The sequence below is a fragment of the Osmerus eperlanus genome, chromosome 15 (genome assembly GCF_963692335.1).
Source record: "Osmerus eperlanus chromosome 15, fOsmEpe2.1, whole genome shotgun sequence".
NCBI classification, from domain to species: domain Eukaryota; kingdom Metazoa; phylum Chordata; class Actinopteri; order Osmeriformes; family Osmeridae; genus Osmerus; species Osmerus eperlanus.
In genome coordinates this window covers 10,613,825-10,634,041 of record NC_085032.1, presented here as the reverse complement: position 1 = coordinate 10,634,041, position 20,217 = coordinate 10,613,825, and the positions used below count along the sequence as shown (strand labels likewise).

Here is a 20,217-nt window from a genome sequence, read left to right as displayed (position 1 = left end):
AGCTCCTCCACAACGGCGATTCGATTCATTGAGAAAGTGGAATAGGCTACCTTGTTTCTAACTTGGTAGAATTGTTACAAACTTTACACTTACACAATATTATTAAATGATCAAACGTGAATAGTAAATACGACTGTAAATGTGTTATAAATTAGATGAGATACGTGGACAACTAAAAGTTTTTTCTCATATATGGATCATGAAAAAACTTATGTCAATAGGCCGCCAGGTGGCGAACTCATCAAATAAGGCCACCAAGGAAAAGGGAAATAGGAAGAACACTGCAGCTATTTGCACACATGAATTTAAGCAGCTGTTTACGTATCCAGAGCTTCACAAAGTTAAGATTTGAATGCGCCGAAAAGATGCGTCGTTAACGGTTCAGATCACACTATCAGATGGATCAACAGAAATATTTGCATCGCATTGGATATGAAAACCCTGCGGTTGCAACCCTGGACGTTCTCAGGTGCGTTCATCGCTGTCACCTAATGACAGTACCGTTCGAGAACCTCACTGTGCACAGTGGTGGGCGAGTGAGGCTGGAGCTTCCACTGCTTTACAACAAGATTGTCAACCTGCGCCGCGGTGGATTCTGCTTTGAGAACAATGGGATTTTCTCTTGGCTTTTATCGGAAATAGGTTTCGAGGTCACTCTGCTCTCAGGGCAGGTCAGGAACTCCATCACCGGTCGTTACGGCCCGCCGTTCGACCACTGTATTTCCATGGTTAACGTTGATGGAAAGCGTTGGCTGTGTCATGTCGGCTTTGGCGCGGCAGGTTTCGAGTTTCCCATTTCATTAGAGAACACTGAGCCTCAAGTTCAGGGTCACCGAGTGTATCGGATCAGGAAAGACCAGAATATGCATTTTCTCGAATGGCAAGACGAAGAAAATGTGGGGCTAGCTGGAAAGTGGTCAGAGATTTACAAATTCACACTTGAGGCACGATGTAGAGAAGACTTCACTGCCATGTGCGACTACCATCAGAATTCTCCAAGTTCCATCTTCTTTCGCAAGTCCCTCTGTTCTATCTTAAAGCCAACTGGAAGGCTTACCTACATGGGGTACAAACTCATCACCAGTCAGTTCCCTTCCAAGGATGGAGATAATATAACCAAGACCACCAGGGAGCTAAGGCATGAGGAGATCCCTGACATCCTGAAGGAAGAGTTTGGAATAGTGCTTGAATCTCCCCTCATCCCAAAGGATGAAGATATTACACCCCACCTGTTATCTATTGAATAAAAAAAAAAATACTGATACTTTAACAATTACACACCATTAATGTACAGTATGTAATATGACCAAAAAGACACAGGATAAATTGTCAGTTGATTTAATAAATTAATTTACATACATTTTTTAAGATGTACAATGGTCATTGCATTAATCCAAGACTGTCCAATTTGCGACAACAAAGTCTGCATTCAAAGTATTTACACATGTACAATTCTCAGGCATCACTTTACAAATCAAGGCAAGAACAAGACAAATGGCTGAATTCCATATCAGCTGCTAGACCCCTTCTCCACTCCAGCTGGGCAGAAATGATTTTATAGGTGTCAGCAATACTGTTGCCAAATCTCTATCCAACAGCCAATCAGAATATAAGATGGGTCAATTACTGCCTTAATATATCCACTCCACTCAGTCCTAAAGAGACTAGGAGATGGGTTGATTTGTAATTTAGTAAAAGAAAGGTGTGGGATTACCAACGTGACAACCTCTCATACAAACTTGACTACTCAGGGACAGGATTCTGAGGCGGGACTGAGCTCGCTCTTGCTTTGCGTTCGTAGTTGACAAGCCTCTGGCCAACCAGATACCTGTAGGGGAAAGGAGAGGGACTGATCACCAGGTTGTTCACGCCAAACAGTTTAAACTCAAACCAAAGAAGAACAGCTAGAAAACGTTGAGGTGGTGCTCAGCCTTTCAGAGGAGCAGGGGTGGGAGAGGTGGACAGAGAGGGCTACTTACTTATCATTCTTAATATGTTCGTAAAGGCGTTTGAACTGGCGGATCTGGAAGGAGAGGATGCCTATGAGAGAGACAACCATCAGCAGGAACGGGTAGATCCTCCTCTGCATCAGGATCTGCATCTCAGGGGTCATGCCTGAGACAAGAACATGACATGTTACAGACAGAGACAGACATGGTACCCCCTCCTCCTCCACACACACACACACACACACACACGCACGCACACACACGCACACAACTCACCGACAATAGGCACCACCCCCGCAGCAATGATGTAGGGCACACACAGGGACAGCAGCAACACTGAGATGACGGGCGCTGCCAGTTTGCGGATGATAAAGTGGAGGTCGATGTTGCGGATCCCGTTTGCGTACACCTGAGGGGGAGATCATGCAGGTCAACATCTTCTTGCACGTCGAGCATTGTGCCGGCAGGATCTCGCACTTGGATCCTATCGAGGTGAAATGACGCCACTGGGCGCGTGCTGAAGCCCTCTGACCCACCTGCTCGATGACAGTCTTCAGCCACCACTGGGGGCCCATGAGGGTGATCGCAGCAATGATTTTGGCATGGAGCACTCCAAGAGCCCAGTCCTAGGATTGGGAAAGATGGGGGAGAACAGGGGGAAATGCACTGGGTTTAGAATGCAGTAAGTTGACACACAAGAGGCCTTCAAAAACACATGCACATCAAACATGGGGGGGACGACGACATGTGGTCATACACACCTGCCAGGGGTAGAAGAGCGGTGTCTGGTCCAGAGGAACACGCAGAGGAGCCACGATGACCAGCTCAAACAGCAGGCCCAACAGGAGGGGGATGACCCCTGCCACTAGCAAAGCCACCACCACAGTCTTTAAGATCTACACACACACACACACACACACACACACGTTAGAGTTCCCAGAGATGCATGAGAGAACATCCAAAGCTGCAGTATTCCATGATCCCAGACAGACTATTGTGTCACTGACTGTCGCTGTGAGACAAGGAGCCGCACAGAAACGGGGCGGCTTGGAGGCGTACCATGAAGGTCCACTCCTGGACCTTGAGCATGATGATGGTGCGCCCCTGAGGCATCCAGGCCAGCAGGACGGTCACGCCGCGGATGGACAGCCAGCACACGTACAGGCCGCACGCCGCCGTGTACAGCTCGTGGATCTTGGAGCTTCCGGTCCAGAAGGACATCAACCAGCGCCCCGCAAACACTGCAACGCAAACACACACACGGGTAGATATAGACTCCCCACCATCACATGCCAGACGTATGTCAGACGTTTCCAGGACAGTCGAGGCTGGTGGAAACACGACGGTGTGGAGTGTGTGGGGTGTCCTACCTGGCAGGGTGAGGCACAGCAGACTGGCCACTAGCAGGGTGGCACACATGAACGCTATCAGCAGCACAATCTGTGGATAGAAGGACAGACATCTTGGTTGGAGATATGAAGGAGAGTTCCAAACCGCCCGAGGAAAGTTTGTAGGGGATGCGTAGGGGTGCAGTGTGTTAAAGTGTTGTGTATAAGGGTGTAGTGTCTAAGGGAGCAGGGTATAAGGGTGTGACTAACTCACCCTGAAAGGGAACCGGAGGGGTCGATGGTAAGGCTGGAATCCCACAGGACCCCCCTGCTGTAGGATAGCCTGGTGGGCCGCGTGGAGCCCCTCCCCGACCGCAGGGGCGGGGTTGGCGTTGTTGTTGTTATGGTGACCCTGTGGCGGGTTGTTGTTGTTGTTGACAGGCTGATTGGCCTCGTTGTCATCCTGTTCTCCCAGCAGGTAGGAGTGGAGGTCTCTATAGAGGGGGCATACGACACAAGTTTTGTCCTCATTTGTGAGGCCAGTGCAGTTTGGGTATTTACAAAACTTCTATAAAGAACATTATCCAGTAACTTGATGATTTGACTTGAATTTGAATTAGTAGCAAATGGAAACGCAATCCAGTCAAGGCCCATTGTAAGAGTAAAGGAAGTCTACATATGGTGGTCACTCACAGCAGGTAGCCAGCACTGACGGTCCAGGCCCTGACCAGGCCTTTGAGCCACTGGCGGGTGTGACCTTGCTCCAGGAGGGCAGGCAGGACCACCTGGAGCAGCAGCAGCTCCAGAGAGAGCTCACTAACTGGGGCATCACTGGAGTGGGGGGTGCACAAGAAGAATCAGAGTGAAAACTTTGCCACAGACAGGCTCCTTGACAGGACTCTGAGTTGCTTCCTGGTTGTGATGTCGCATCCTGTGTTGTGGTTACCTGTACAGCATGACGTTGTAGGGGAGGAAGGTGGGCAGGAGCAGCTTGATCATCCTGATGGGCAGCCACAGCATGAGGAGCACGATGGAGCCAAACACCACCTGAGGACAGGATGGCCATTTTGAATACCCATATCCTTACCACCGTGACATGATCGCTCTCTGGAACTGTCGTACCATCTAATTTATGTCAGTATTTGATAAGGGACTAATGTTGAGTTTGCCCCTTTTTGTATTCCTTATGGCTCCCTTATGTTTCTGTGGGGTGTTGAGGTTTGGGACAAAGAAGGCGTCTCATGAATCACATCTACCGAGACACCAAGAAGTAGACAAGCACAGTGGAGACGCACCACTGAGAGGATGAACCTGCGCAGGTGTCTATAGATGGGCAGGTGGATCATCTCCTGGACAGGGTTGAAGTCCGGATCGTTCAGGTTTCTCAGAAACCACAGGACGCCTGGTCTCAGCACCTGGCCCACAAAACAGTCCAAAAAAACGTGTGTGCTGAGTCAAAGTGGTAACCAACAACTCTGCAGTGAATACTTTAAGTCCATACGGCTTAGCAGATAATTATAGCCATCTAGAAGATGCTGTATTCTTTTTAGGTTATCTACAGGGCTTATTCTTCCAAGGGATAATTGAGGTAGTGGTGTCCAGGGATGGTGGTCTGCGGTGGATTGCTGGCCTGGTTCCTACCTCTCTCAGGAGCAGGATGAAGGAGGCAAAGTAGAAGACGTAGACCATTCCCACAAGCCAGTGCAGGAACATGGTGGTTCCGGGAGCAGATTTGAAGCTCAGCTCTCTGTCCTTCAGTGAAGCGTCAAACATTTCCTACAAGGGAGAGTCAATGTTAGGAACTAACGTTTGATCCAACCGACAGACACAAATAAAAATAAAAATTGCACTAAAGTAATTTGTTACAATAAATACAAATGATAACTTATGAAGAGGTCTGTCCTTAAACCACTGATCAGTTAACAACAATTAAAAGATTACTACTTTATTACTTCTATACTGTTTGAAATGCTCTGAATATGATGAACAATGTTTGATCTATACCTTGCTACATTAAGCTCATGAGAACACGAGAAATCAAGGGAGTTAATGGTATCACAAAATGGGAGGATACGAGACGATTAGAATAGCCTTTGCAAGCACAGAAAAAGGACACTGCATGCTAGATAGCTTTTGTTTAGGTCTTTAGATAGGGCTCCTAGAAATGGCCTGGACGGTCCTTCTATTTTCCTCATTCAAAGTTGCATGGCATTATACACTAACTAGGAGAGTTAGGAGATTAGAACTAACTAATCTAACTAATCAGGAGAGAAATATGCCTATCTATTAATTCTATTTTTTGTATTATTGATCAACTGTCATTATGCTGTTTTCTTATGCCTGAATAGCCATAAGTTAGTTATTTGTAAGGTACGACTAGAAAAGGCCTGTGACACAATATCACAATATTACCAAAGTGTATAATGCCATACAACTTCAAATGAGGAAAATATAAGCAGCGTCCAGGCCATTTCTAGGAGCCCTATCTAAAGACCTAAACAAAAGCTATCTAGCATGCAGTGTCCTTTTTCTGTACTTGCGAAGGCTATTCTAATCGTCACGTATCCTCCCATTTTGTGATACCATTAACTCTCTTGATTTCCTGTATTCTTTGTCCAGTCTTCTGTGATACTGAACTTGAGTGTATCAGACAACTGCACCTTACATGTGTAATAAATAAAATAAAAAGCTATTCACTTCATTGACTTGGTACTTTCACAGCAATTGATCACAATCTAATACGTCTTCACTTACTAAAGAGCAGATGTCAAGCCACCAGCCACAGATGAGCGGGAAAACTCCAATTTCCACGACAACCAGCAGAGACACCTACAACAAATATGCCTCATTAACTGTTCATAACTTCCTGGTCATAATAACGGAGGCTCTGGTTTTCTTTTTTAGCTCGTGGATTACAGCAGGACTAGAATTAGGTGAAACCATGCAGTTGTTACCTTGACAACGATGTAGCAGACTCCGAGGAGACGCCGGGAGCGCTGGAACCTGACTAGAGCGGCCAGTCCCTGAGGCACACACGCTAAGGAACAAAACCACCACTACCACACTGCAGCACTTGCACAGACAAACATACTTTTAACTGTATCTCTGCAGAACTCACCAGGTGGTCATATAATAATACAGTGTTGTGGTCGTCAAGCGTTTTCGAATACACACGCTCTTATATTGACTGATTCATGTTATAAAAATACAACGGAGAGCTTTGTCCATTAATGCGTGCCATTCTGCAACCCTGCTGTGCATGGATTACTGCGCAGCCCTGTCGGTCAATTATTATTTACAAAGAGTTACTGTGTCTCTATAGCAACACTGCCTGGCTACCAGATGAGAGGTCGGCAGGCGAAAGGATACATGGCAGAGGATAAGCGTCATGGCCAGGAGTATGTAGCCCACGATGGTTGTGATTAGGCCCTCAAAGTGGGAGGCTTGGACCTTGGTAAGAAAATAATCACATCATCATATATAAGGCAAGGTGGATCACCGATTAAAAATAAGATAAATCTATCTCCATGGACAAATTAATTAATAAGCGAATTCAATTATGAAACCTCGCTGGGGAATTTAACAACCATTAGTTAATCTAAACTAAAGTTTCTTACATATTCCTCAAAGCCAAGTCCCACCACGGAGAAGTGTCCTATGTGGTAGGGGCAAAACGCTGAAAGGAAATGAACAAGTCAGTGACCTCACAGGCTCTCTCACAATGGCCCAACCCATTTTCTATGTTATAAATGGATTATAGGACAACAAAGGGCTGTTTCATAAGAGCAATTTGATGTTCTACTCACCGAAAACGAGGATGAAGAGGGTGTTCAAAGACACCACCCAGAATACATGCTCCTGGAAGAGATCAACAGTAGCTTCAGTTGATACATCACATATATGCATAATAAACATGCAACTCCTACACATCAATACCAAAATAGGCGGATGTAGGAAAACCCTGACTCACCAGGAACACCAGGGAGCCATCCAGTCCAAGCATCTACGGAATACAGAGAACATTTTAATTTTGCGATGTACAGTATTGGGAGTTTTCTTTGGATAACAGCATCTGCTAATTAAAATGAAATGTACAAATTGTTGAAGACGTGTTTAGAGAAGTCATATGAATTAGTAATAAATTCATTTACAGATTAAATTGCCATAATGTAATTATTTTTATTTAGTCTATATACTGTCATTATACAACTAGATATGGATGAGATTAATTCATGGATGAGATATTGATCAATTGTGGTGTGTTTTGGAGGTTGGCTGTATGAGAAGTCTGTCCTGTGTTGGTGGATGATGTAAAGGCTGAGGTGTGTGTGAGGCCAGACTGGCTGGTAAGATATCTGATAGGCTGGCTGACCCTCTCCCAGGTGAGCTCCTCAGCTGCACGGTCCCACTCCAGAGCATTCCAGTTCATATCATCTGCAGACACACACACACACACGTGATGGAAACTATGTAACATGTCCAGTAACGCTCCAACAAAATCATTTCAAAGCACCTTCATTACTTTATTCAGACAGAATACGACTGATCACAGGAATCCAACCACAAATGCTATGTGTGGTCAGCTGATGAGCTCTATCATAAGCTCCTCCCACCTTGTGCCCCGTTATTAGCGTCAGCGTCCTCCGCGGCCGCTCCTTCCTCCTCCTCGTTGTCCAGCTCCGGGTCGTCTCCCTGCTCCGGTGGGGCATCGGGGGGCTCGGGCTCTGCCTCGTTCTGGGCCGGAGGGTCAGCTGGGGCAGGCGGGGCAACTGGAGGGTCGTCGGCAGCTCCCTGGCCTGCTTCCTGGTTCTGGGGGAGGAGAAGGGGGCAGACCATGGACACGTCATCCAATCAAAACAAAGACAGCAAGATCTCACAAGGTGACATTAGAGAGCATTGGTGTGTGTGGTTGGTGTCTGACTGTGCCTATGACTGTGTGTGTGTTGTACCTCGTTGGGTTGTCCGGCTGCGTTGGGCGGCGGCTGCTGCTGGTGCTGTTCGAGCCACTGAGGGGCGCCACCGTGGACGATCTGTTCCCTCAGCCAGACCAGGCTGATGAACGCACACAGGGTGCACGTCACTACAAAACAACCCTGAAGACAATCCGCAAGCAAGTTGTCTCTGGAAAAGTGGGAATCAAATAGACAAAGACACAAGTGCTTGAAGTTAACATTTAGGAAGACCCAGGAGGAGTAAATAGATTCTAAGTCAACAATGGCCAACAATGGCCTGGGCTATTCAAACCCCTGGCATCATATGAACTCGATGAAGTTTGATGATCATGACCACTCACGTTGAGAGCATGTCCAATGGCAGAGTCAGGAGCGAGCTCACAGAGCCGGTAAAGAGACACTTGTATATGCGACCTGGGCAGGAAAGATGAGACCAAACACAACTATCAGGGGTCAATGAAAGAGAAATTAAAAACCGACATGAATTCTTACAGAATGACATCTTGGATCTAGGGACGGGAGGAGTTTGTCAATCACACGCCAGGTTCAACACCAGGAGTAGACAAGGCAACTAAACTGAAAAACCGAACAAATATGTGACCAAAATAACTGCAGTGGCCAAAGCATTGTAGTAAAGCATTCCATCCTCGTTCATATACAATTCTAGGAAATAACAACATTAGCCATTACACAAGAGTTTTCTGTGTTCCTACATCCTATAAACCTTTAAAACCATCAGAATGTAAGTGGTAGCAGCACGTGTTTGGTGTATGTGTGTCACGTAAAGTGTCCGCATCCTGCAGGTCAGCCCAGGGTGATGAGCTGCGTGTGCTAAGACGTGGATCCTGTGTGTGAGGACAGTTTCTTCTGGCCTGAACTCACATGCTGTAAGAGGGACCACCCCCAGCCAGGCAAACGCCACCAGTGTGTAGTGGAACCAGTAGCGGATCGCAGTGCCAACACTGGTCAGGAGCCCCGCACAGATGTCCTGGATAGGCAGGCGTGAGGGCATATCTGGGGAATATACTACAGAGAGAGGAGACGGAACGGGAGCGGGGGAGAAACGTGAGAAAGAGAGACACGCTGACACAGAAACACATTGAACATTCCAACTAAGTGTCCGAAACAATCACCCAGACAGTGATGTATGATGGGGGTGGTTGGTGTAAGGGAATCCATTCAAGGGGCCAATTCATCTGAGCCACGTGGACTTACTTGGTGTGAAAGCAAATCTGTGCTTGCATAATTCACAGTACTCCTTCCTGCTGTGCTTCAGCCACTGCACCAAGCTGTGGAGCAGACATCAACCATGACGTGGGATCCAGCAGCAGCCGTAGACAGCAGAGCAGTCACTCCATCTCATGTATGTATGTATGCACGTGTGTCTGTTTGTATGTGTGTATGTAATACAAACGGATCCCATTGACCAATGTGTAATAACAAAACAAGGATGCTGTTGTAGAATGCTATCGTGCAATTATGCCCCATTTCACCTGGGCCAACAGAAAGCTTTACCTGAAAGTTAACATTTGAGAGAATGCTTTCTCTTCCTGCTTTTTTTTTTTCTTCAGAAAAGTGGGGTGATGATGACGAGCTAGTCCAATGACATCTCCTGTACTTCTGGACTCAGGAGCAACCCCACAATAGTCTATACAACCAGCTTATCAAGTTACAAGAAGTAAAATACTGTTTAACAGTACTGTGACTAGATTAGTCTGCAAATTACAAGTCTACCAAAAAACTATTATTATATTGCAGAAAAAAGCAGATTTCCTGTATATAGTTACACCTATTAAAAGCCTGTCTAAATATGTCTCACATAGTCTGATTACTTGTTCATAACCATCTGAGTAAGGCGTAATTAGGGCTGTAGCCATACCAGCAAACTCAACTGAAACACTGAAGGAATTTAATTGGTTCTATGACTGTCATTGGGTGTGCTTTGCCTTCGGCAAGGGCACAACCTTTGTTCTCTCACATATATATTATTATTTTTTTTTAAATTTCTTTTTGCCCCCCTAAAACTCAGTCAATATTTGGCCTACATAGACAACCTCGGTGTCAAAAGTTTCATCTTGGTAGCGATTGAGTTGCTTCTATTGGGATTTACGTTCCGTTGCATGGTTTAAGTGGAAATTAAGTTTTTGTGGCGAATAGTGAAGCTAACGGTGGCTAACTTGCTAGCCACAGTCAATGACGCTACTTACGTCACTAACGTCACGAAAACTCGCGTGACTACCTCTAGCAGAACATTAGTTTAGCAGCTCGTTAACTTCTGGGAGATAGCTAAGCTAACTGCTTTACTGCAAGGCAGCTGCAGAAACGCCACAAGCAAAGAGGCCAGGGTGATAACTATTTACTAATTTTACTTTGTGATATGACACAATTGTGACGTGTAATGTACAATATAAGCTGATTTTATTAAGGAAGTACATCTACTTTCGGAAACAGTAGTCTACTATTTCACTGAAGTATTATCATCATGACATTAGCCTCTGTTGCCCGGGCAACACATACTACAGTGGTCTATGATGCATCTGTTTTCAATCGTTAAAATAAACATTCCTCACAAATACATTTTCGTTGTAGGATTTATTATGACATTACATTACAAGTAAACGTGGGTGAAATTATCATTACCTGTGGTTTCAAACCAGTGTTGCTCACTGCAACGCTGTAGCCTACGCGAGACACTACAAAAACATCTACACAGCTGTAGGAAGTCAAACGGCGACAGAACATGTTCGGCACTCCCCTTACTTAAATCAAAAGTCTATCTAACTACTAACCTTAACTTCATTGCCACAGCCTAAACTTTGTCAATCTGTTCATGAAAATAATTAATTTCAGCCTAAACCGTACAACGGAACGTTAAATCCAATTCAACCAACGCAATCGCTACCAAGACGAACACAGCAGTAGTCTACTGTACTGAAGTAGTACAATTTACCGGGGCAGCTCTCCACACAGGGCTATATCGCACTTGGCGTTGTTACTGACAACGATCGCTACCAGTGAGCTTTTTATGAAAGCGATTTTCCACTAAAATGTCAAGCTTATTTACGTTTTTGGGGGCATATTTTCAGTTAGCAGATGGTACTGTTTGAATCGCGATTCCATCTTCTACTGCCGGTAACGTCGTAGAATAATCTTCAAAGGAGGTTCTTTATTCATGAATGAATGCAATATGAGTAGGCTAAATGCCTTAAAATATCACGAGAAGGGAAAAACTTAAAAGGACGTTTAAGTCATAGAGATTAGGTCAATTTTAGCACCGGTCTGCCAAATGTATTCATTTTGATTCAGCTATGAGGCTGCCTCTTGCAGGGGAAATGAGAAGACATCTATTTCATTCTACACTTCACTCGTATTTTCAGTTGTAAATGAGCAGCAAAAAAAATGCTTTTAAATCTATGTAATCTTTATGAATAATAAGTATGCATTTTTATATAAAATATACAGAAATATCAGTTGTAAAAATGTCATCCAAAAACGGACCCCTGTGCAACCGACGCAAGCAAGCACACCCTACAATTTCCCCAGAAATTGTACCCTCTCTAGTTGACTTTGTTCTGCATTTACTATATGTACAATTTAAACATCACTTTGAATGAATTTGTAATAACACATGTAAATGTAAGTATTTTAAGTAACCAATTTATTTGACTAAAGCAAAATAAGGGTATCATCAATACATATTTAGGTTACATCAATTGCTCAGGACATTCTAGAAACTTCTAGAACTTTTGCCATGTTTTTTTTTTCTATAGGCTACCTGAGGCCTGTCACACTATGGCTCGTCTTTCTGGTGTCTAATTATCTTAACAGACAGAAAAACAGACAATGACCCCAACTGTGTAGGGTGGTGTGTGGGGAGGTTCTAGAGAGTCAACTTAGGTCCGGTCAGTTAACCAGTATGCAGCATTGAATATGCAGTGCATACAACATTCGAAAAGCATTCTTCTATTCACCATTGTACGGTCACACATAAGGTCTCCATCGTTTTATATACCACCCTAACATTTACAGAACTGATACACATATCCATTACGCTGATAGAATGATTTGCTCCTCTTTAACGTGCTTGTGTGCTATTGTTCATGTCACAAAGAAGACTTAGATTCACTCACCATTCTTGGTGGATGAATTTAATACTCCCGGTACATACACAAGGATGGTAGAGAGGCTTGTCTGGGGTTCCCTCGGACCGGCACACCCGACATATATCCGCTGACAAAATGAGAGCAACATCTCATGTGGGGGTTCCCAAACATTAATGCGACCTAGCAAGATACTGCGATTTCACATGACAATAACATTATTCTACCTACACTGTCCTCCAGTATATATTTAGCAAACGTTATCTTTTTTTCTAAACTACCAATATCTTACTGAACCGTAACAAAGCCACACTGGCATTTCATATGAATAGTGCTGGCCTGCATAGCCATGAGAAACACATCCATACCACCAGGTCGTATTAGTGCGTTAGCTTTTCACCAACAGTGTGGCACTGGCAGCAGGTGAAAAGCTCACACCATTAGAGCTAGCTACCTTCTTCGGCCGTATCCATTTCGATCAATCCTGAACTGCTCTTTTTAGCAGTATTTTGTTGCACGATATTGTAAACCCATCCACCACTCGAATGACGAAGTTTTAGTTGGCTAGCTAGCAATTGTAGACGTCCATTAAGCCAGCTAGCTAGCTAGGTAGTTGGGAATATCCTTGGGGTCGGATACATTAACTAACATAAAATGGTGTCCACTAGAACACCAGCATCTGTTAGGATCCTTCAGATAACGTTCGTTTCTTAATTGTATGTTGAACTGATAGATTATTGCATTGAGGTTTTGATCTAGCCAACGATCTGACACACGACCCCCTCCTCTTGCAAAAAGATCAACGAAACATTCAGAATTACCAGCTTGCTAACTGGTTGGCTAAAGCAGCTAACCATACACGACAACATTGTCACTTTGCGACAGCCAGGTTGCCAGGTTTTTGAATAAACCACACATTACTAATATGTCTTCCCGTCTTTTACTGGGCAGAGTACAGGCCAAATACTACCAGGAATGGAATTAGGACGGTAACGTGGACATTACTGATAAATTAATAAATGTTGTGTGAAATCAAAATAGGTATTTGAGTAGTTGCGCCCTCATACGTTCTTCAGAGGTTTACATTAAACCTGGCATCTGCCGACACTCGCTTTGGAAAATGGCCTGAGATGTACGTTGTTGGGGGCGCGATCCTTTCCTTTTTCGGATTAATGAGGACCTAAACCCTTCATATAAAAAAAAGAAAAAAAAGAACCATTTGTCGTGTTATGTTATGAGTGGGTGATTTGTCATTAATATTTATTTTTTAGTTAAAAAAATTCAAAAAAAGAAAAAGAAAAGATTATCAAATAAAATAACAACCCTAAGCTATATTTAAACGTACGAACAAGTTGAGTTAACAGCTTCTTTATTTCCAAAAATCCTCAAAAAGCAATGGCCAAAGGTAGTGCAGAGGACCAGATATTACTACTCGGATTCACTTCCCGCACGCTCATTCAAATGATTAAAATAAACAAACCAAAAGACATTCTGAACGAGATTCAAAGATCCATCCACCTCAGTAAAATGACTTTCCAAAAACCTTTATTGAAGTGTATTTTTCTTTAATGATGAGGAACGATAAACACATAAGGAACGTTATTCAAGTAATCATTTTAAATGATTAGGGCCTAATAGGCTATTATTCGCATATTTGGTACATAAACTGAATCTATGATTTTCAAACCCAACCTTTCAAACCCAATAGTATCTGCCTCAGCACGGTCGTTGTGATTCAGCAACTTTGAAGCCCAGATAAAAACTGCAATTTTAAGGAGCGCGTTTGACGCTCAAAAAATCTCAACTCAATATGATTGGTGGTAAACTTCGGACGGTGGTGTTTGATGCCCTTTCACAAAATGTCCTTAACTTCAGCCTGCTGTATTATTCAAATTGAACCTTGAAGTCTTCCAAAACGGAGTGTGTTTACCGCCTGACATCTACTGAGCTGACGAATAAAGGTAAGGACTTATTGCTTTTTCAGCATGGCAGATAAATGCCATGGAAAACTTCTAGGAATTCAACTCATAGCCACTACCAGGAAAGAAAATGTTTTGAGTTAAGTATGTATTACTGTGTTATGTAATTGCTATTCGATTAAAGTTAAGCATTATTAAAGGTACACACGTTGGGATATCAGAATGACCAGTTATGTATTGGTGTGTCACAAGAAGTTGTGCATGCACAAAACACATACAGCATTAACCTCACCCTACCCCACCTTTTTCATTTAGCACACAGTATCAAGCCCACCCAGCACCACTTTTTCATTTTGTATTTCAATTTCTCACAGATGGCAAATGAAGAAAATCCATGCCCATGTGACCTTGGTGACAAGTTGGAGTATGGGGGCCAGGGACAGGAGGTCCAAATAGAGCACATCAAAGCTTATGTTGTAAAGCCCTCCTCAGCCTCAAACAAAGCTGTCATCGTCATTCAGGACATCTTTGGCTGGCAGCTCCCCAACACCAGATACATGGCTGACATGCTGGCCTCCAATGGATACATGTAACATTTGTTCTCATTTCCAATGCTTCCTGAATCATTTTTAACCCTCACATAGACAAAACCACTATACCATAAAGTTAGGGTAGCTACTTTATTCTAGGTTAAGTGACCAGTAAAACATCTTTGTTTTTACCAGAAAGAAAACCACATTTTACACTGGTTGTATTCTGACCTCTGTGCTATTCAGTGCTATCTGTCCAGACTTCTTTGTTGGGAAAGAGCCATGGAGTCCAACAGACGACTGGTCCACCTTTCAGCAGTGGCTGGAGGCCAGGAAGCCAACCAACATAAACAAGTGGGTTCACATTCCATGTGTCAGTAGCATCAGAAACCCGGTCTCGACTAGTACTGTAAGGGATTGTTTACCAGTTATCTGGTTATTCTAACACAGTGCCTCTGCTTTCTCTGTGCTGCCCCTTCCTACTGGTTGTCCATCTGCAGGGAGGTGGATGCTGTGTTGAGATTCCTGAAGGACCAGTGTGGGGCTAAACAGATCGGAGCGGTGGGCTTCTGTTGGGGAGGGGTGGCTGTGCACTACCTGTCCTTGCAGTACCCAGAGCTGAAAGCTGGAGTCTCTCTTTATGGTGAGAGGATGATGAAGGGCAAACGTGTGCTAATGTTTCTAATGTGTCCTCTCTAATCAGGTAGAATGTAGTATTGTGTTGTTATAACTCCACCATGATGTCTCTTGGAACCCTGCTTATAGGCATCATTCGAGAGAGGGAGGACAGGTATGAGCTGAAGAGTCCAACTCTGTTCATCTTTGCAGAGAATGATGCGGTGATCCCATTGGATCAGGTTTGTTGGTCACCATGACAGTACTATGAGTGGGGTAAGGGAATTACAGAGCGTACAGGTACTGAGAAATCTCAATGTAATCTTATCAGAGGGAGTAGTAGTTGTATGTGATAGTAGTCAGCATAGACAACACAGAATTCAATGTATTTGGTGTGGATTTGCACTTTCAAATAAACATCTACAATCATGATTCAGAACAGCAGTAACACAATAGCTTCTTTGTAACCATAGTGCCAATGAAATTTGATACATAATTCAGTTGAAACATTTCCTCATACCATTTGTTTATTCAGCTTTTCATTTGTCCTATCACTAGGTGAGCACTCTTGAGAAGAGCCTGCTGGAGAAATGCCCAGTGGATTACCAGGTGAAGATCTTTCAAGGTCAGACGCATGGTTTTGTGCACCGCAAGAGAGAGGACATCAACCCAACAGACAAACCTAGCATCCAAGAGGCCAGGATGGATATGTTCAACTGGCTGGCCAATTACTTGTAAACTGCCTCTATTTACCCACAGTAATGTGCTGTACATTTACTGGAACCCAAAGTTTACAATCAAGAAGCTTTAGCTAATGTAGATGTACACTTTACATTAGTGGCCATTATAATCAGGTATTAGTCCTCAGGTTACAATCTAGTAACATCAGTATAAGTGTCCAATTAAAATATCAAACACTAAATATGCATACTACTGCATGCAAATAAAATATGCCATTCCATGTTTTTATTTAATGTATTGTTATTTATGAAACCCTATATTTTAAATCATAATCTAACTGTGCATGCCTTATCTAATGAAACAAAATAAATCATGCAATAACATGTTCCTGTACTCAGGTGTAAGTGTAAGGTATGAGATCATCCAGGAATTTCACAGACCAACATTTTAATGACATCTTCACAACTACAACAGTTTGAAGGGAGGGTTTCTGTCAAGTGATAAATAACAGTACGCAGGTTGGTACAGAGTGCCTGGGAAGTGCCTGAGACTGTTCTAGAACAGTTTCTCATAACGCTGCCACCTGCAGAGCCTCGCAGATGGCAGCGTTATGAGAGACTGTTCTAGAACAGTTTCTCATAACGCTGCCACCTGCAGAGCCTCGCAGATGGTCCCTCAGTCCTCAGACTCCCCGGGGCTTCTGATGTCATCGATCTTCAGGATCATCTTGACCACCTGGGTGGCCAGAGAGATCTGCTGTTTCTTCCCGATCAGAGTCTCAATAACGTGCTGCTGCTTCATGTCTGAGGAGAGGAGAAAGCAGACGCATGTAATTTCACACGGTCTCAGACAACTGTCTGAAAGTAAAAAACACTGTAATGGTATCCTCATATACAGAACTATGAACTGAGGAATGAATTTAATATAGCATATCAAAAAGGTAATGCTGAGGGTGAACCTCCCCTAAACTAGCCCTAGGTCCTGTGTATAATGAGCTAGCGGCTCACCGTTGTTGTTGAGGTGCATGCAGTCGATGCCCAGGGCTGGGTTGTTCTCTGTGACCTGCTTGGCCCGGATCTCGGTCATGGTCTGGATGGGGTTCAGCCCACTGTTCTCAGCCAGAGCCATGGGGATGACCTCCAGCGCGTCAGCAAACGCCCGCATGGCATACTGCTCCAATGAGGGACACTGGAAGAGGGGAACGGAGAGAGTGAGCCAGAGAACATGACTCCCATGAACACTTCTTGCCGAATCACTTGGGAGTGTCGTCATAATGTCTCTGAGGGAATGAGGCTCCTGACCTTATCTGCTGCCTTGTTGACAGCCAGGGCGCAGGCGATCTCGGAGGCCCCGCCCCCGTAGACGACACGGTTGTCCCTGACCAGGTTACGGATGACACACAGGGCGTCGTGGAGGGCACGCTTCGCCTCCTCAATGATCTGGGAGGAAAACAAAATGCATAGCAACACACTTCAGTTTCTTAAAATACGAAGCTGTATCAGTGGATAGCTTTCCATCCATGTTGCGGTGAAGCCCTCACCATCTTGTTGCCTCCGCGGATGAAGATGGTGACGGCCCGGGAGTTCTTGCATTCCTCGATGACCAGCATGCGGTCCTTGGTGGTCCCGAAGCAGATCTCCTTGACGAGGCCGGCCGAGCCCAGCTTCTCGGGGGTCAGCTCGCTGAAGCGAGGCACGATGCGCCCGCCCGTCGCTATGGCAATCAACTTTAAATAGAATACACGCAGAGAATGAATGACCGGCGCATACGGTTTGGGAAGCACAGCAGCCTACAGTGAAATGCAAGGGGGGAGGGGGAGGGGGGGACAGACCCGCCGTCTGTCCACCCCCCGTCTGTCTTCCGCTCACCTCGATCTCAGGGCCTCCCACCCAGCGCACGGCCGGCAGCTCGTTCTGCAGCAGCAGGTGGTTGGCCTCGTCATCAAAGCCCCACTGGCAGATGGCCAGGTTGGCACCGTTGTCTTTGATCTGGAACAAACGACAAGGAATCACAGGTAAGTTTGGAGTCATACTGGAGATCTCTGCCCTATGCTCAAGGTAGTTGTACAATGACTGGTCTGAACAGAGAGGACCTGTGCTGGCACCCACCTGGCGGATCATCTCCAGGAACTTGTCCTTCTCGTACTTCTGCAGAGCTCTGTAGTCCTCCACGCAGGTCACATCCAGCTTGTGCTTGGTCTTAGGCTTGGGGGGCTCAAACGGACAGGTGAGGATGGCGATCTTTGTGTCTTTCAGAACCTGCAAGAGAAAGAGGCCAACATGGCATGCCATGAGAATTATAAATATCAAAAGACACTCAAGACATGTTAACCCTGCGAGGCCCATGAGAGTTAGGACAGGAGACGGCACATCAAGACTGCTCCTACCTTGGGCATCTGAGGGTGGCTGAACTCCTTATCCACGATGACTCCCTTGATGAGCTGTGTGTCCTCCAGCTTGCCCCCCACCTTGCCCTCCATCTTGATGAGCTCAAAGTCCACATCTTTCCTGTTCATGTCTGCCACAGTGAGAATTGCGTTCACTGCAATCTCTGCCATCTGTCTGTGGCAACGGTTGATTCTGTGAAAGTGAAGAGAAGCTGTATTAAATAAACACTTAATCACAGAATTGTACCAGACAGATAATTTCCAAAAAGACGACAACATCTAGAATAGAAATAAAGCTCTTCCACAGTGCCACCAGTCATGGACAGGAGGAGTGCACTCACACTTTGGAGCCCAGCGTTGTCATGGCGGTCTGGACGAGGGGCTCTCTGTTGTTCGGGTCGAAAGGGAAGGTCTCACTAATCAAGTCCAGCTTGTCGATGGCGATGCGAGCTGCCTGGTCATAACCATCCGAGATGCGGATGGGGTGGATGCCCCGGTCCAGCAGCTGCTCTGCTTGCTCCAGGAGAGCCCCAGCCAACACTGGAAGGTGGAGGACAGGGGAATCATTAAGAATCACTGTCCACTTCCAAAAATCTTCATAAGCCAGGTGTGACATCACTAAGAATTTCAACTGATTGCATTTTGAAATGTGTGCTCAATGTTTATTTTTAATCATATATAAAATATGTGCATTTGCTGCCAAAGCACCCAACTGAGCTCGAGTGATTGGGGTATGAGGTGGGAAACTTCTGCTCACCAACAACTCCTGTGGTCCCATCACCAATCTCGTCGTCCTGGGATTTTGAGAGCTCCACCATTAGCTTGGCAATCTGATGATCCACGTCCATCATGCTAAGAATGGTGGCACCATCATTGGTGACTGTCACCTCACCATCCCTGTCAACCATCATCTTGTCAAGGCCTGGGAAGAGGGAATAAAAAGTGGCCCGCTTTATTTCTGCAGCAAAATAGGACACGCAACAAGTATGCAGGACTGCATTTGTTTGGACTTACCGTTTGGTCCTATAGACGTTCTAAGCGTCGACGCAACCGCCTTCGCTGCCATAATGTGAGACTGCAGAACACAAACAAATAGATTAGCCTGCGTCAGCTTTCCGACCTTAAAATGTATAATTGTTTATAAATGAAGGCAAGAGATTATTCACATGACGGTGCAAATGTTAGGTGCGCAGCTAGTTATAGCTAGAAAGCCTGTTGTGCACCGTTAGCGCTTTCTACCGGCCTTCACTTCAGTACAACATGATGCGTTAGAAAAACGGAAGCACATGGACCCTATTGGAGGAATGCGTCAGCTAATTCATCGAAAAAACCTTTACATGTAGATTTGGAAAGTGGACAAAAAAACGCCAATAAATAACGCACTGCATAAGTAATTATTGAACAAGGAAGCCATCTTAAGAGATAATAACTGACAACACCCTAACGCATGGGTGAAGCAGCGTGCGACACAAGCCGTTAGCTTGCAAAGCTAGCCCATTGTACCTTCAGTGCATCAAGGCCCGACAACCGTGTCTTCTTGTCCTGATCTTTTATGATTATGAAGGGCCTTCCATATTCATCAAAGGCTAGAGTCCCCATTGAGGACATGTTGAATGGAGGACGGGGACACTCAATAAGTGTCTGCAGATAAAATTACGACTTTTAAAGTTGAAAAGATGGAGTGCAGCTGCGCTGTTAAGTCGCACTGATCTGCTGGCGACTTCTGGAAGGCTCTCTGGGCGGGGAGGGCGAGACCA

General features: G+C 44.9%; 4 protein-coding genes across 5 annotated transcripts; 2 read left to right on the top strand and 2 right to left on the bottom strand.

Moving 5' to 3' along the window:
- Nucleotides 1-4: 4 nt before the first annotated feature.
- On the top strand, nucleotides 5-1,329 carry LOC134034831 (arylamine N-acetyltransferase 2-like). Its single transcript, XM_062479471.1, has one exon. It carries the CDS (start codon nucleotides 399-401, stop codon nucleotides 1,245-1,247), a length of 849 nt encoding a protein of 282 aa, XP_062335455.1. The 5' UTR covers nucleotides 5-398; the 3' UTR covers nucleotides 1,248-1,329.
- On the bottom strand, nucleotides 1,325-13,215 carry LOC134034828 (E3 ubiquitin-protein ligase MARCHF6). The gene is made up of 26 exons (XM_062479466.1): nucleotides 12,784-13,215; nucleotides 12,360-12,459; nucleotides 9,445-9,518; nucleotides 9,112-9,255; nucleotides 8,571-8,643; nucleotides 8,227-8,398; nucleotides 7,891-8,086; nucleotides 7,650-7,711; nucleotides 7,248-7,280; nucleotides 7,084-7,135; nucleotides 6,895-6,953; nucleotides 6,647-6,727; nucleotides 6,232-6,300; nucleotides 6,032-6,106; nucleotides 4,919-5,053; nucleotides 4,573-4,692; nucleotides 4,224-4,324; nucleotides 3,971-4,108; nucleotides 3,552-3,771; nucleotides 3,320-3,389; nucleotides 3,009-3,190; nucleotides 2,711-2,845; nucleotides 2,486-2,575; nucleotides 2,226-2,358; nucleotides 1,980-2,115; nucleotides 1,325-1,828 (listed from the first exon to the last, which is right to left on the bottom strand). The coding sequence occupies exons 1-26, from the start codon at nucleotides 12,800-12,802 to the stop codon at nucleotides 1,744-1,746; spliced, it is 2,754 nt and encodes a 917-aa protein (XP_062335450.1). The 5' UTR covers nucleotides 12,803-13,215; the 3' UTR covers nucleotides 1,325-1,743.
- Nucleotides 13,216-14,055: 840 nt separating this feature from the next.
- On the top strand, nucleotides 14,056-16,362 carry cmbl (carboxymethylenebutenolidase homolog (Pseudomonas)). The gene is made up of 6 exons (XM_062479472.1): nucleotides 14,056-14,290; nucleotides 14,623-14,837; nucleotides 15,025-15,132; nucleotides 15,279-15,421; nucleotides 15,544-15,635; nucleotides 15,952-16,362. The coding sequence occupies exons 2-6, from the start codon at nucleotides 14,623-14,625 to the stop codon at nucleotides 16,129-16,131; spliced, it is 738 nt and encodes a 245-aa protein (XP_062335456.1). The 5' UTR covers nucleotides 14,056-14,290; the 3' UTR covers nucleotides 16,132-16,362.
- A 142-nt stretch (nucleotides 16,363-16,504) lies between these two features.
- Nucleotides 16,505-20,189, bottom strand: cct5 (chaperonin containing TCP1, subunit 5 (epsilon)). 2 transcript variants are annotated; one of them, XM_062479468.1, is made up of 12 exons: nucleotides 19,964-20,189; nucleotides 19,475-19,535; nucleotides 19,218-19,382; nucleotides 18,802-19,000; nucleotides 18,461-18,653; nucleotides 18,183-18,332; nucleotides 17,943-18,062; nucleotides 17,615-17,800; nucleotides 17,376-17,513; nucleotides 17,082-17,262; nucleotides 16,707-16,877; nucleotides 16,505-16,637 (listed from the first exon to the last, which is right to left on the bottom strand). In XM_062479468.1, exons 1-11 carry the CDS (start codon nucleotides 20,066-20,068, stop codon nucleotides 16,750-16,752), a joined length of 1,626 nt encoding a protein of 541 aa, XP_062335452.1. In that variant the 5' UTR covers nucleotides 20,069-20,189; the 3' UTR covers nucleotides 16,505-16,637; nucleotides 16,707-16,749. The 2 variants fall into 2 exon arrangements, with proteins under 2 accessions (XP_062335452.1, XP_062335451.1); XM_062479467.1 differs by having other exon boundaries at nucleotides 16,505-16,657; nucleotides 16,726-16,877.
- Between the last annotated feature and the right edge of the window lie 28 nt (nucleotides 20,190-20,217).